We start from the raw sequence: 16,659 nt of genomic DNA, 5'->3' as shown, positions 1-16,659 counted from the left end.
CCTCCTAAAGTTAAATAGTACACTGCAAAAAAGGTGTTTAGTCTAAAAACCAGATCAAACAGTAAATCTGAGGGAAATGATCTTGCTGCATGGACAGATAATTTACCTTGACAAGATTTATTAAATTAAGATTGTTAAATCTAGAAACAAGCATGTTGAATGGTTAAAATAAGAAATTAACTTGTAAAACAAGATGAATTTGATGAATTAGAACACTTCTAAATCTAGTTTTTTTTTTTTTATCTTGGTAAGAAACAAATCATTGTCAGATCACTCTGCTCGGGCCAGTTCATTGTGTATTTTTGTCATTTTGTGTCTTTTTTGGTAATTTTTACGTCTTTTTTGTGTCTTTTTGTCTCTTTTTGGTCTTTTTTGTGTCTTTTTTTGGTCATTTTGTGACCAAATAATGTAATAAGACACAAAATTACCAAAAAAGACACAAAAAAGACCAAAAAGACACAAAAAAGACGTAAAAAAGACACAAAATGACAAAAAAAAACACAAAAAGACAACAAAAAAAGACAAAAAATATGTAAATTGACCAAAAAAGAAACAAAAGACGTAAAATGACCAAAAGAGACATAAAAAGACAAAAAAAAACCACAAAAAAAGGACACAAAAGACGTAAAATCACAAAAAAAAAAAAGACACAAAAAGTTTTTTTATCTTGGTAAGAACCAAATAATCATCAGGTCACTCTGCTCGGGCCAGTTCATCACTGCTGGCAGCTTTAATTTATCTGGTTTTTAGACACACACGACTTTTTTGCAATGTCAAATTGCAAAATGAAGAAGATGAAGATAGAGGGATAAAATGCACATAAAAGACACATTGAAACCAAAATACAGAACATTTCCCCTCTTTCACATAAAGGTCGAAGGTTATCTCCTGGAAACCAATTTAACCATACATGTTTCTAAATCCTGCAGACTCTGCCTACGACAACAAACCCCAGTCAGCATGTGTGAGCCTGTAAAAAGTCCTCAGGTCAGTCACAACATCTTCCTCCCTGAAAACATCAACCTGACAGTAAATCTCTAGTTGTGTCTCCTGGAGCCTCAGCAGGGCGAGGAGGACACCTGGTCGTAGTCGGGACACTTGAGCAGAGCGGGGTAGCTGGAGCTCATCTGCAGCGACGCTTCGCTGGAGATGTCTGAGGGGCTCCGGCCCCGAGACCAGGCCTCGGGGTGGAGGAACTGGCCCGAGTGGTCGGAGCAGGTGCTGAGGCGGGGCCGGTAGAAGCTGGGGTGACGGGGCTGGTAGAGCTCCTCGGCACTGTAGCGCTTCATGAAGAGGTAGACGGACATCACGCCTGCACTCTGCAGGGACACAGCACATTAACCCTTAATAGGACACTCATTGAAATACTTGCAAATTCTAAATTTCAACCCGAGAGAATATTGGAGGATATTACATACTGCCAGAATGTGTAAAAAAACATACGGACCCCAGGGAAGGGGGTCATATTTTGAGAAAAAAGTTTACGAGATAAAAGTGGCAAATCTACGAGAAAAAAATGCACAGATTTATGAGATTTAAATTGGTGGATCTGCAAGAAAAAAAGTAGCTTTTTTCCAACTTTTTTCTCCTAAATCTGAGACTTTTTGTCGCACAGATTCGCCACTTTAAATCTCTTAAATCTGCGACTTTTTTTCTTGTAGATTTGCCACTTTAACTTTGGTCATTATTGATATGACCAACAATTACACTAATGTTCACACTTACATCAACCATTGACCCCCCAATTTCTTCCTCCTCTTCCCTGTAGTGCTTTTTTTCAATCTGTATTTGTTATTTTGGGGTGAGTTGTTCCTTTAAGTTAATGTTGTGTTGCAGTTCTTATGTGCCACCACCAGAGGGCAGTGAGCCCTCAGGATGCTGTGTGAAGGCAGATACTACACCATATTAACCATATATTAACTTTATAATAACTATACTTTCAGTAAAAAAACCCCAAATGAAAACAGAAAGCAGCATTTCTGATAGCTTGTGCAGTCAGTTGGTACGGTGTTGCCCTCAGACAACATCCCCATTTCTGGCCTGTCAGATTTCTACAATGCATGTTTTTGAGTGATGTGATACTTTAAAAAAGAGGGAAGAGTATAGGGAACCAATAGCAATGCTTTAATTAGTCACATGACCTCCAGAAGGCCATATTGAAACGCTTTTTTGCAGACTTTTCCAAAGGAAACAGCTTTGACATTTTGCGCCACAAAAAATCACTCAAAACATAATTTCCTGGCCCTTTTATATCTGGAAAAAATGTATTCCTACTAATAGTTGAGTAAACCTTCATTTTCAATAGTTTCATGCAATTTATCTTATTTTCATAAAACTTGTTAAAATGCAGCCATTGCTCTGAGGCAACAACATTCCATTATGGAAAATTGCTCTGTTGCCTCGAGGAAACAATGAACCATTATAGAATCAGCACACTGCAAAAAAACAGTAAATCTGAGGGAAATGATCTTGCTGCATGGACAGATAATTTACCTTGACAAGATTTCTTAAATTAAGATTATTAAATCTAGAAATAAGCATGTTGAACACCTAAAATAAGAAATTAACTCTTAAAACCAGATAAATGAAAGCTGCCAGCAGTGATGAACTGGCCCGAGCAGAGTGACCTGATGATTATTTGGTTCTTACCAAGATAATTTATCTTGTTTTTAGAGTTAATTTCTTATTTGTATTCATGTGTTTGGTAGATCAGGTGTTTTGTTTGTCTGACCTCAGTGAGCAGGAAGGAGATGGCAGCGAAGGCGAAGGACCAGCCGTATTTATAGGAGAAGAAGGCCTCGCTGCTCTTCGTCCTGTTGAACATCTCATCATTGATACTGGAGATGTAGAGCACCAGACCCACCACCAGAGCCAGACCTGGGACAGACAATACATCAGGGGTTGGACAAAGACGAGAAGGAGACAAGATATGACAGAAGACCAGGGGACACGTTCACAAAAGTCTTCTAAACCCATAAGAACCCAGACCTAAAAAAAAGGATGTTCCTGAGAATGTTCTTAAATGCTTTTCACCATTTTTTTTTCTTAAGAATTGTCGTATGTCTTAGGAACTTCTTACAAATTACAAAATGTTGTCTTAAGAGCAAAGTGAAGAAGAAAATGTCCCTTAAGAAGCGTTTTCCCCTTAAGAACGCTTTGTGAATGGGGCCCTGAGGCCCTGAGGTTTACCTGAGAGGATGAAGAAGATCCCAGAGACGAAGGCCAGGATGGAGCGGTGAGGACGGACGTGTCCGATGTTGTTGAGGACGAAGCCGATGAACATGAAGAAGAGGCTGACCAGAGGGAACGGAGTCGCTGAGCGGATCATCTCTGAGAGACACAGCACACACACAGAGACAGAAACATTTTTTATCTTAAGATAAGAGGTAAGAAACAAATAATTTGCAGTGATTTTACATCTTTTTGTTTTGTTTTTGTTTCTTTTTTTGGTCATTTTGTGTCTTTTTTGGGTAATTTTTATGTCTTTTTGTGTCTTTTTTTGTGTCTTTTTTGTGACTTTCTTGTGTCTTTTTTTGGTATTTGTTTTTCTTTTTATGTGATTTTTGGTGATTTTACGTCTTTTGTTTCTCTTTTTGGTCATTTTTTCTGTTTTTCTTTTTTCTGGTTTTTCTGTCATTTTACACTCTAAAAAATGAAACTGGCTCAACTTTAAAAAATTGTTCTCCTGAATCTTTTCTTAGAGTGTACATATGTGTTCAGTGCCTTAAACCTGCATTCTTTATGTTGGCCAGCAGGGGGCAACTCCATTAGCGGCAAAAAAAAATTGTGTCGAGGTTTAAGAGAAAATGGTCCTACTTTTCTCTTTATTAATTAACTCAGTAAACATTTTCCTAATGAGCTTCTGGTTTCAATTGCTATTTTTAAGACTTCCTCAAAACAGCGGGATGTCAATACAGTAAATTATAAACCCATTTGGAGTTAAATTAATTATAAAGCAGGGTGTGCTTGTTATCAAATTATGTAACACTTCCAAATCACTTCTAAATCTAAATAAAAAGGTTTTTTTAAATCTTAAGATAAGAGGTAAGAAACAAATAATTTGCAGTGATTTTACATCTTTTTGTTTTGTTTTTGTATCTTTTTTTGGTAATTTTGTGTCTTTTTTTTTGGTAATTGTTTTTCTTTTTATGTTATTTTTGGTGATTTTACGTCTTTTGTTTCTCTTTTTGGTTCTTTTGTGTCTTTTTATGGTCATTTTTATGTATTTTTTTGGTCATTTTGTGTCCTTTTTGTGTCATTTTATATCTTTTTTCGGTGGGGGCTGTAAATTTCAGTTCACAAACGTTACAAAGAAAAAAGAAAATAAATTGTATCCATGTGTGCTTTTTATGTTTGTACAGAGCATTTCATAAATAAAAAATATTTTAAAAAAAGAAAAAAAATGTTTATTGATCTATCCCGTTGATCTATTAATGTTTTAATTTGTCATTTACAGTTTGTCTATAGAAGTGTTTAACCTGGTTCTGTTGTGAGGGAGCGGGAAGAAATCAATCATATAAAATAAAGACAAATATAGAACTTTAATCATCGTCTGCTCTTTGCCAGATTTGTATTCATCAGATCTTATTATGTGACTCAGAGTGGAGATATCCCTCGACGGTGAGCCACGCTGAAGGACTTGTGAGCTGAATTGTCTTTGAGAAGTTATTAAGTATTCTGGAGAGGAGCAGATGACTCAGAACCATCCGTCTCGCTACTTTCAGGGGATTTCCAAGAACATTTTTATTAGAAAAGAAAACGTTTTTGCCATGAAAAGACCCCCGGCCCTGCTCTTTATATGAACAAGCTGAAGGAGGAACCTTGTTTTATTACAGGAGGGTCTGTGAACATTTGATGAAACGGCTGCAGGTGTATTATGTTTATGTTGCTGAGGTTTTTTCATAGTTTTTTCCTCCTTTCCTCTCCTCACGTTGTGCTGTGATTTCCTTTTCTTCATCTCTGTCTTCCTGTCCTCTTCACCTCTGTCATATTGTTTGTGTGTTTTTAAACGTTTTGGACGGGTTGATGGAAAATGTCGTTGTACTCAACATTGTGGTGCTGAGTCATGTGACGTGTGGTCATTGCCTTGCCCCCCTTTAGACGGTCAGACCGCTGTCACAGAGGTCACGTCAAGTGACAGACGCGTTATGTTAATATCACCTGTGACTTCAAGCTCCTCTTGCAAGATGTACTTTTTGTTTTTTAAAATGAGTAACATTTCAGTTGAAAAAGAATATTATTTAATGAATCTAATTATAATCCTTGCAAAATTTTACATCCATAAATGTAAATTTGCCAAAGTGAAACTTTTCTTTTGTGTTTTTATAAAAGATCTGGAGATGTACTTCAAGTCAATATCTAATGCTACAAACAAGAAAGCTATCAAAACTGTGAGATTATGCTCCCACTTCAGTATTTTTGATTCAATTTAATTTTTCTTTGCTTGTGACCCCTGGTAATCTTTATTATATATATATATATATATATATATATATAAATTATTATTTCACTACTGTTGTTATTATTATCAATTTCTATTTATGTATTTATTTTTGTATTATTTAGATGTTTCTCAAATATTATTAATGTAATGTTTACCCTGCTACTTCTGTTACTGCACTACTGCTGTAAATGTTAAAAAAATGAATGTGAAAAAAAAATAAAAATAAAAACACGTTATGTTTTGATAAATCTTCAAGATGAGACGACCGTCAAAACTCTCCGGTGCTCAGCATTGAAAGAGAAGAAAAGAGGAAGAGGAGAAGTCCCAATCTTTTTTTAAATGCTGTTTTGTGTGAAGACGTTTCATTTGTATTAGCTTGCTAGCTAGGTTGGAATAAAGCAACGCTAGCTTAACACAGTTAAGCACATTTTTTGCGCGGTTTGCACTTTGATTGTCTCTCTGTCTCTAACTTTGTTAGCGTCTCCAGCTGCTTCTTTGCAAATTTACCTGTCAGTTAATAATCATATAGGCAGACAGTTGTATTATAGCCTGGTTGGCACCATGGGCAAACAAAAACAGGAGTTCCACCCTCCATGAAATAGCAAACGGACTTGTTACCCTGTGCAATCACAATAAAGGCTCCTGATCCTGATCCTGATCCTGATCCTGATTCTGATTGTGATTCTGATTGTATTAGTCTTGGAGTTACTCACTGAGCACGTTGACTGTGGACTCTGAGGTCAGCTGGATGTTCATGGGCATGATGTAGGCGATGGTGAAGCAGCGACCGGACTCATCACCTGGAGACAAAGAGACAAAAACCTTGAGGAAAAGTTTTGTTAAAAGTAGGGCTGTGCAAATGTTCTGTAATTTCTGTAATCTTTTTTTGTAATTCTGTCTTTTTTAAATAATTTTGGCTTTTTTTTTTTGTAATTTTGTGTCCTTTTTGGTTATTTTGTGTCTTTTAAAAAAATAATTTTGTGTCTTTTTTGGTAATTCTGTGTATTTTTTGGTCATTTTGTGTCTTTTTTTGGCCCCCAGGTAATTTGAGTTTGAGACCCCTGGTCTAAAGGCACAAAATTCTCCTCTAAGTCTCATTCATTTTCACCTGTTATATCACATTTGTTTAATCTGTACAGTAATGTCAATCTCTTGGCTGGAAACAGTCATTTTCTGGAGTCTCCACTGGTTGTGTTTCAACATTACCCCCAGTAAAATGACACATATATTATATTTATCGTATTATAATGAATTTCCTGCATCTTAAACAGACACATTAGGGGTAGACTTCCCTCCATCAAACTTTGATGCCCCGCTTTTTCTTAAATTCATCATCAACTTTTTTTTTTTTCCAACAGAAGTGTGAGTCACATCACACATCAGCCAGTCACACAGTCGTTATTATCATTATTATCATTATTATCACTTCAGCAGCGTCACAGACAGACGACAGCTGGAGGGAACTGCAGCACCAAGAGATGACGTCTTTCTCTCAAGACGTGAAGGTGTGTGTCTGTGTGTGTGTGTGTGTTCTTGTACTTCCTACATAGTGAGGACCAGAACACGTTTTTAACCAACAGAGTGAGGACATTTTTGCAAAGTGAGGACATTTCAGCCGGTCCTCACTTCTTTAAAGGCTTTTTTGAGATTTCAGACTTTGTTTTAAGGGTTAAAGGTTAATATTAGGTTTATGTAAAGGTAACCATGCATAAAAATGAGGGTTTTTAAAAAAAAGGTAACTAACTGAAGCTGTATTGTGTGGTTACAAAACTAACTAAAATTATTCGTCTTTGTCAACTTTTTTCATACATAATGAAGATGGATCAGACAAAGGAAATAAAGGCAAAATTTACTGTGACCTCTTTTAATCTCCCACCAACAAATACCCCATTACAAAACACTAAAACTAATAAAACTAAAGTAAAACTAGCAAAATCACTCTAAAAACTCATTAAAACTAACTGAATTTGAAAACAAAAATTCACAACAAAATTAAAACTCAAAATAATGAAAAATCCAAAACTATTATAACCTCCAAGGGAATTCACTGTTCCAATGAGGGTCCTCACAAAGATAGAAGTACAAGAATGTGTGTGTGTGTGTGTGTGTGTGTGTGTGTGTGTGTATGTGTGTATGTGTGTGTGTGTGTGTGTGTGTGTGTGTGTGTGTGTGTGAAACGTGTATCTGGAGGAGTGTGCGTGTTGTGTGTGTAACGAAAATCGCATAAAGTTACCTGTGTGTGTGTGTGTGTTTGAAGCATGTGTATCTTGAGGAGTGTCGGAGCAGAGCAATCAACAGAATTAACTGCCACCAACTATCGAATGTTCCGTAACAGAGGTAGACAGACTGGAATTTCTGGCTTCGATTAGAAAGCATTTTTGGCAAAACCATAATACCTATCATTGATCCGACTTCACTTTGAGCATCTACAAGTTCTTCCTGAACGTCTACATATGTTTTTTTAAGAAAAATGAAAAAATAGCTTTGTTAGAGCGATCTAAAAAAACTGTTACATCTCCCTTTTTCAGAAATCTTCCTGTGTTTTTAATATGGGAGCCAATGAGGCTGTTGGTGGTGTTGGTGGATCATCTGTGCGTCCTACGCCCAAACTATAACTCTGACAGCTTTACCAGAGGATTGTGAGTGAGAAGACTAATTTTCCTACGTTTCTATGTATAAATTATTTCTGTAGAGTGGAATTTGCGGCCTGGAGCGCAGTTTTAAAATTTATTTTTTGACAGTTTTTTCTCTCCCTCTACACTCTGGCGATGATGTCACACACTGTGACACGAACATTCCGTGCAATACACACCCATTATAATCTCAGAATTTCTCCAAAAATGATCATGGTCATTGAACAGGGATTGATAAAAAACTATATGACCTATCGAAACACAAATTAATACACCAATACACAAGACTTGTGTCTACTGTTTACAGTTTAAATGGAGTCTCTAGGTGAAATTATGTTGGAGAAGTAGACGTTTGAAAATCTCCAATTATTGTTCTTTTTCGCTCATTTTTTTGGGGCCGTCCCATTCACTTCAATGCAAAATTTTGGGCAGTTTTTCGCAAAAAATTCATAATCCGTAGAGAAAAGTAATAGCACACCGATCCCGATCAAGCCGCACATTTTGATATATAATTTAAACTAGTAGCGGGACGAAATTGTGTCCAGAAGAGGAAGAAGAAAAAATCCACAGTATAACAGTAGTGCTCGGTGCGATTGCCCCGTGGCCCTAATGAATGTGGGTCATTTTGACCCATGTTGTGCATCAAAGGGTTAACTGTCAAATCACAGGAGCACAGAGAACTACCCCCCCCCTCCTGTCTAGCTCCTCACCAGCCAGGAAGCAGACCCTCCAGAGTCCTGAGTGCAGCGAGGTCTTGATGTCGACGCTCTGGTTCAGAGGCATGATGACGCCCTCCTCCAGGTACAGCCAGTAGTCGGTGCTGACCGCCACCCCCAGCAGACCCAGGCCGCTGATAGCAAACACGCTGCTCAGCAACGTCAGAGCCTTCCTGCTGCACGCGCTCATCCTGACTGATGGAGTCACTGGTTCAACTGGGAAACGTCCACGAAGCAATCTGCAGGAGGAGGAACAGAAGATTACTGGAAGCAGTGGCGGTTCTACACAGGGGCCTCCAGTTGCCCCTGTGAAGAAGCCTTTGGCCCCTGCTGTGGCCCCTGTGTCAAATTAATAATAAAATGATCAATTTATAACAATGAACAACGGAACAATTCTTACCTATTTTTTGTTCTAACAATATCTCATTGTGCACAAAAGGAACCCAGAATGTTTACATTGTATAATAGTTTAATTGTGCAATAAAAGCTTGTGTTTTTAAAAGAAGATCATTCTCACTGTACTGCACTTTCAAAATAAAAATAAGTGATTGTGCACAAAAATGAGAAATGTCATTGTCATATAAAAATAATTATTGTTGGTAAGTCTCATTGTTTCAATCAGTGTATTTGTATCTTCCAAATATACTTAAATGAGATTTTTAAATAAGCTAAAATAAAGGTTTTGAATGCCTAAATATCATCTCCGCCGTTTTTTTAATGTGCCCCTCTGATTAAACACTGGCCCCTGCTTGGCCCCCACAGTAGAACTGATCTAGAACCGCCACTGACTGGAAGAACATTGAGGGGAGTTACATGGGGAGAACCAGTGTGTGTTCTTGATCAAACACATACAGTAAAAACATTATCAAGTATAGGCTTTGATTTTTCAAGTGCATTTTACACCATCCAACCCAACATACTCACACTGATAAAAAACCAGATCAAACAGTAAATCTGAGGGAAATGATCTTGCTGCATGGACAGATAGTTTACCTTGACAAGATTTATTAAATTAAGATTATTAAATCTAGAAATGAGCATGTTGAACGCTTAAAATAAGAAATGAGTTAAAACCAGAATAAAACCAGTTAAAAACAAAATAAAACCAGAATAAAACCAAGAGATTTCTTAAATCAAACCAATTAAAACCAGAATAAAACCACATAAAACCAGAATAAATCAAAAGATTTCTTAAATTAAGATTGTTAAATCTAGAAAAAAGCATGTTGAATGCTTCAAATAAATAAGATAAATTAAAGCTGCCAGCAGCAATTAACTTTCTGTGTCTTTTCTTGTGGTGATTTTACGTCTTTTGTGTCTTTTTTTTTTTTGCGTTTTTTTTTGTCTTTTTATATCTTTTTTTTTGTGATATTACATCTTTTGTTTCTTTTTTTCTTTTGGTCATTTTGTGTCTTTTTACATCTTATTTTGGTCACAAAATGACCAAAAAAGAAAAAAAAATGTACAAAACAGATAAATTAAAGCTGCCAGCAGTGATGAACTGGCCCGAGCAGAGTGACCTGATGATTATTTGGTTCTTACCAAGATAAAAAAAACAATTATTTAGAAGTGTTAGATAATTTAGATAATTTATCTGTTTTAAGACTTGTATTCAGATTCCTGTCCATTCCTGTGTGTGGGCGTCAGGAAGAAAAGCTTATGCTAATGCTAATGGGGGTCCTAGAAAAAAAGAAACCATGAAATTGCATTTATTATGTAAACAAAACCCCCAAAAAGTGTGTTTTATGCAATCAGGCTTTTAAGGACACTGTCAGAGCCTCGGAGGTGTGTGTGTGTGTGTGTGTGTGTGTGTGTGTGTGTGTGTGCGTGTGTGTGTGTGTGTGTGTGTGTGTGTGGCCAGGTGCTTTGTGAGCTTGACAGAGAAAAAGGAGGGAGAGAGTGTGTGTGGGAGGATGACAGACAGGAGGAGGATGATGATGAGGAGGAAGAAGCTTCATTTCTTCCTGGTGTCCTCATGATATTTCAGAGTTCTCTCTTTCTCTGACAAGCTGGAGAGATTCAGGAAGTTAGATCTAGTCGTCATGAGGAGCAGCTTATGAAAAGACACAAAATGACCAAAATATGTGTAAAAATGACTAAAAAAGACACAAATTGACCGAAAAAGGCACAAAATGACCAAAAATAGATGTAAAAATGACCAAAAAATGACACAAAATTATCGAAATAGGAACAAATTGACCAAAAATAGATGTTAAAATGACTAAAAAAAACACAAATTGACCAAAAATAGATGTAAAAATGATCAAAAAGGACACAAAATGACCAAAAATAGATGTAAGAATGACTAAAAAAAGACACAAAATGACCAAAAAAGACACAAAATGACCAAAAATAGATGAAGCTTCATTTCTTTATCGTGTCCTCACGATATTTCAGAGTTCTCTCTTTCTCTGACAAAGCTGGAGAGATTCAGGAAGTCAAATCTAGTCGTCATGAGGAGCAGCTTATGAAAAGACACAAAATTACCAAAAAATAGATGTAAAAATGACTAAAAATACACAAAATGACCATAAATAGATGTAAAAATGACTAAAAAAAGACACAAAATGACCAAAAAATAGATGTAAAAATGCCTAAAAATATATGTAAAAATGATAAAAAGACACAAAATTACCAAAAATAGATGTAAAAATGACAAAAAAAAGACACAAAATGACCAAAAAATAGATGTAAAAATGACTTAGAAAAGACACAAAATGACCAAAAATAGATGTAAAATTGACTAAAAAAGACACAAAATGACCAAAAAAAGACGTAAAAATGACTAAAAAGACACAAAATGACCAAAATAGGTGTAGAAATGACTAAAAAAAGACACAATTTGACCAAAAATAAATGTAAAAATGATCAAAAAAGACACAAAATGACCAAAAGACACAAATTGACCAAAACTAGATGTAACAGCTGAAGCTTGATTTCTTCCTGGTGTCCTCATGATATTTCAGAGAGAGTTCTCTCTTTCTCTGACAAAGCTGGAGAGATTCAGGAAGTCAGATCTAGTCTTCATGAGGAGCAGCTTATTAAATGTCAGAGCAGCAGAGCTACCGGAGGAATCGATAACATCTTTGTTTGTTTGTTTTGCAGGTAGATCCACATCACAATCATGTTATTCTCAGTTCAGGTTTTTAACATAATGTGCTGAGAGAATGGGCAGATTCTGGATCATACCCAAAATCATCATCAGGAAAACCATGTTAAATGTCTAGATATCAGCTCTTAAATTAAACTCTTATCAGCTATTTTTGTTGTTATCATTATATTTGTTCAAACAAATGTACCTTTAGTTGTACCAGACATTAAAATGAACAAGAAATTGAAGAAAACAAGGTGGTCTAATCATTTTTTGTATGTTTATGTCTGTAGTATCTCACCTTAAACTGGTCAACAATCCTTCCAGTTCAGTCCATGTCCCAGCTGCCACAAACACAAGAAGAGGAAATAAATAAACCATCTGAGCTTCTAGATCAGGGGTCTCAAACTCGCGGCTCGTGGGCCAATTGCGGCCCTCGTGAGGGTATTTTGTGGCCCCCACCTTGATATGAAAGTTTAATGTGAGTTTTATATGAATGGCACTTTACCGTGTTGTGTGTGGAAGGTCCCTTTAATTACTTTTTTTTGGTAATTTTGTGTCTTTTTTTTAAATAATTTTGTGTCTTTTTAAAAATAATTTTGTGTCTTTTTAAAAATAATTTTGTGTCTTTTTTTTGGTAATGTATCTTTTTAAAATCATTTTGTGTCTTTTTTGTAATTTTGTGTCTTTTTCTGTAATTTTGTGTCTTTTTGTAATTTTGTATCTTCTTTTGGTCATTTTGTGTCTTTTTTTTAGTAATTATGTGTCTTTTTTTGTAATTTTGTATCTTTTTTTGGTCATTTTGTGTCTTTTTTTAGTAATTATGTGTCTTTTTTTGTAATTTTGTATCTTTTTTTGGTCATTTTGTGTCTTTTTTTTGGTAATTCTGTGTATTTCTTTGGTCAGTTTGTCTCTTTTTTAAGTAATTTAGTTTTTTCTGTCATTTTGTGTCTTTTTTTGGTAATTTTGTGTCTTTTTTTTTGGTAATTCTGTGTATTTCTTTGGTCAGTTTGTCTCTTTTCTAAATAATTTAGTTTTTTCTGTCATTTTGTGTCTTTTTTTGGTCATTTTGTGTCTTTTTTTTGGTAATTCTGTGTATTTCTTTGGTCAGTTTGTCTCTTTTCTAAATAATTTAGTTTTTTCTGTCATTTTGTGTCTTTTTTTGGTCATTTTGTGTCTTTTTTTTTGGTAATTCTGTGTATTTCTTTGGTCAGTTTGTCTCTTTTTTAAGTAATTAATTTTTTTCTGTCATTTTGTTTTTTGTTTTTTTTGTAATTTTGTGTGTTTTTTTGGTCATTTTGTGTCTTTTTTAAGTAATTTATTTTTTTCTGTCATTTTGTGTCTTTTTTTTTTTTAGTAATTTTGTGTCTTTTTTTGGTCATTTTGTATCTTTTTTAAGTAATTTATTTTTCTCTGTCATTTTGTGTCTTTTTTTTTTAGTAATTTTGTGTCTTTTTTTGGTCATTTTGATACTGCCTCCAGCGGTCCCCAGGTATTTGAGTTTGAGACCCCTGCTCTCGACTGAGGGACATGTGACGTGTTGCAGCCTGCTGCTGTGAATACAAACGCTGACATTATTTGAAATCCAACAGTGGGTTTGTGACATTTCTACAGCCATGAATCAGAGCAGAATCCCTGGAAAAGGTTGTACGCTCATAAAAACATTCATAAGTAAGTTAAAGAGGGAAAGAGGAGATCATCTACAGGACAAGGAGAAGATTTAAATCCCATCAGGACACGTGTGAACCATCTACAGAAGGAAACAAACTCTGAATTATGATAATTAATTCAGACTTGTACGTGTATCCATTTTGAAATTATGTATCAGTATTGTGATGTCATATTTCCCCCTGTATAGACACACGCTTTAATTATTTCTTTGTCGGTTTTTAAAACAAGACAGAGTTCAGATAATATTCATATAAAAGCTCGCAAAAAAAGTCTTATTTCTAGTCATATTTCTTTTTATATTCTTTTCACATTCCTTTTTCCCATTATATTATGACCTTATCGCAAGTATTATTATTTTATTTAAAAAAAATCTTATTTCACCTTTTTTTGTCCACAGCTATAAGAGCTGTAAAGAGCTGCAAAAATATTATAGTGCAATATATTTATATTCATATTATCTAATAACTTACCTCTACATGCTACCACTCCTCTTCATTCGCCTCCTTTACATACATACATAGCTATTTATTCTATATTCAATAGTTTTATGCCACTAAATTATTTATTCTTGTGATATTTTATACCTTTTATACCTCTATACCTTATTGTCCGTAAGTGTTTGTGTGTTGTTGTTGTTGTTGTTCTTAATTTGTTTTTGCACTATGGGAGCTGCACTCTAATTTCGTTGTGCTATGTACAATGACAATAAAAGCTATTCTATTCTATTCTAAGAGCAGATAGGAGAATTGGACATCAAAATGATAATTATTGTCAATATATATATATATATATGATATATATATATATATATATATATATATATATATATATATATATATATATATCATAAAAGGTAGGAAAAATGTATTTCAAAATATTATAATTTTATTACACACAATTACGCACAATTTCTCAACCTTTTTTAATATTTTTTGTGTCTTTTTATATAACTAAATTACATACATATATATATACATATATATATATATATATATTTTTTTTTTTAAAGTTGGAAAAATGTATTTAAAAATTATAATTGTATTAAAATAATATAATTTTTAAGCACAATTTCTCAAACTTTTTTAAATATTTTTTGTCATCAGTCATTAGTTTCTTACCAAGATTTAAAAAAACCTTTAGATTTAGAAGTGTTAGATCATTTATCTTGTTTTAAGAGTTAATTTCTTATTTTAAGTGTTCAACATGCTTATTTCTAGATTTAATAATCTTAATTCAAGAAATCTTGTCAAGGTAAATTATCTGTCCATGCAGCAAGATCATTTCCCTCAGATTTACTGTTTGATCTGGTTTTTAAACACCTTTTTTTGCAGTGTGATGATAAATCAAGTCATTATTAATGTGCAGACAGTGTGACTTGGCACTCGGCTGTAAATATAGAAGTCACGACTAGAGCTTTGTCACATAGAAATCACCTCCTCACATCCAACTTCACAGCTTCACTTATTTTACTGAAGCAAATATTAAAGTCTGTGTATTCACCAATATATTCAGACCAGAAAAGGAATAGACAGTTTTCAATATGAAGTAAATAAGAACAGAAATACTCACACTTGAAGTCCTTTATTCACTAAATACTATATACTGTAACCTAAATGTCCTTGAAGTGGAAAAATAATAATTTCCAACATCAGTCTTTTGACCTTCTACATCCTCTCACACATGATCAGCTATACAGTAATTTTCCTGAGGGGAAATGTGATTTAATATCATAGATTGAATCTACATTTAATATATATTTGTCATGATAACATGACAATGTCAGCCTTATATTAGATTCATAGTGCACCCATGCAACTGTACACTGTAAAAAAATGATGTTGCTTTTACAGAAAAAAAAATGGCAGCTGTTTTCCAGAATAATTCTCCAAAAAATACAGTACAAATGTGAATAAATGTATTTTTTTTATGTGTGTGTTTTTGGTAATTTGTGTGTTTTTTGTATTTTTATTATGTTTTTGGTGTTTTTTGAGTATGTTTGTATGTGTTTTTTGTAATTTTGTGTGTGTTTTTGGTTTGTTTTTCGTGTTTTATGTATGTTTTTTGTAATTTTTGTGTGTGTTTTTGGTCATTTTTGCATGTAAATTTTATTGGTATTCAGTGTACAATAAATAATAACTGAATGTTAATTTACTGGTATTCAATGCACAATGAGCAAAATCTGCATGTAAATTTTGCATAAATAATTAGTATAAAAGCAGCATCATCCTGTTAAATTAGCAGCAAAGGACGCTATAATCTATAACTTTAAAATGTTTTTTTATTTTTAAATTACTACAGTTTTAGGATGTAAAATGTACAAGTTGTTCTATAACGATGTTGACATATGTACTGTATTTTTTACGGAAATATTCTGGAAACCACAGCTGCCAGTTTTGTGGCAGTTTCCAATATCTTATGGTAAGATAAGATAAGTTAAGATAAATTAGGATAAGATGAGATAAGATATTATTTTATTGATCCACAGGGGGCTAATTCAGGTGTTGCAGCAGCACAAGTATAAAGTAAAACAGATTACGATCATAACAATAGAATAGAATAATAAATAGATGAAAGAAAAGCCTAATATTACAGTTACATACTAAAAAAAAACTTCCACCAATTATAATCAGTGAATACGTGATACACATATAAGGAATATAAGTCCGTGTGATTAGAATAAAAAAGTAGAAATGTGAGACAACAACATGCAACAAACACTTGTTCTCACCTGTTTATAATCCCGACTGTGTTTCCTGCACAAAGTGAAAGTTGAGGATGAATATCTGCAGAGAAAAACGGTCGGCGAGGTCAGTTGGAGATTTGCAAGAAAATGAAGAAAAATGAAGAAAAATGAAGCGGCTCTGAGGAGATTTGGTCGCAAATTCCTTCAAAAAACTGTAAATAAAGCCGCGAGAAAACGACGCAGCGGTGCGTCAGTCAGAGCGAGAGAAGAAACTGAGTCAGACAGACGACTGGATGAATGCAAATAGAGAGAGAGAGAGAGAGAGAGAGAGAGAGAGAGAGAGAGAGAGAGAGAGAGAGAGAGAGAGAGACCAAAGACAGCTCCCCTCAGCTCTGACAGAAAGTGTTTTCGAGTATGCAAAA

General features: G+C 34.4%; 1 protein-coding gene across 1 annotated transcript; it reads right to left on the bottom strand.

Annotated features, from left to right (window-relative positions):
• Positions 1–620: 620 nt before the first annotated feature.
• cacng5b (calcium channel, voltage-dependent, gamma subunit 5b) lies at positions 621–16,534 on the bottom strand. The gene is made up of 7 exons (XM_059347163.1): positions 16,283–16,534; positions 12,185–12,227; positions 8,787–9,031; positions 6,157–6,243; positions 3,190–3,330; positions 2,732–2,877; positions 621–1,319 (listed from the first exon to the last, which is right to left on the bottom strand). The coding sequence occupies exons 3-7, from the start codon at positions 8,980–8,982 to the stop codon at positions 1,059–1,061; spliced, it is 831 nt and encodes a 276-aa protein (XP_059203146.1). The 5' UTR covers positions 8,983–9,031; positions 12,185–12,227; positions 16,283–16,534; the 3' UTR covers positions 621–1,058.
• Between the last annotated feature and the right edge of the window lie 125 nt (positions 16,535–16,659).

The sequence above is a fragment of the Centropristis striata genome, chromosome 13, assembly GCF_030273125.1.
Source record: "Centropristis striata isolate RG_2023a ecotype Rhode Island chromosome 13, C.striata_1.0, whole genome shotgun sequence".
In the NCBI taxonomy this organism is placed as follows: Eukaryota; Metazoa; Chordata; class Actinopteri; order Perciformes; family Serranidae; genus Centropristis; species Centropristis striata.
Note: the sequence above shows the minus strand (reverse complement) of the source record. Positions and strands in the feature narration are given on the sequence as shown.

Coding starts and splice junctions, on each gene's coding strand:
- cacng5b (XM_059347163.1), bottom strand. CDS start 8,982: ATGAGCGCGTGCAGCAGGAAGGCTCTGACGTTGCTGAGCAGCGTGTTT. Junction 2,878..3,189: donor GATCTTCTTCATCCTCTCAG/GTAAACCTCAGG, acceptor TGTCTGTCCCAG/GTCTGGCTCTGGTGGTGGGT. Junction 1,320..2,731: donor TCTCCTTCCTGCTCACTGAG/GTCAGACAAACA, acceptor GTGTCCCTGCAG/AGTGCAGGCGTGATGTCCGT.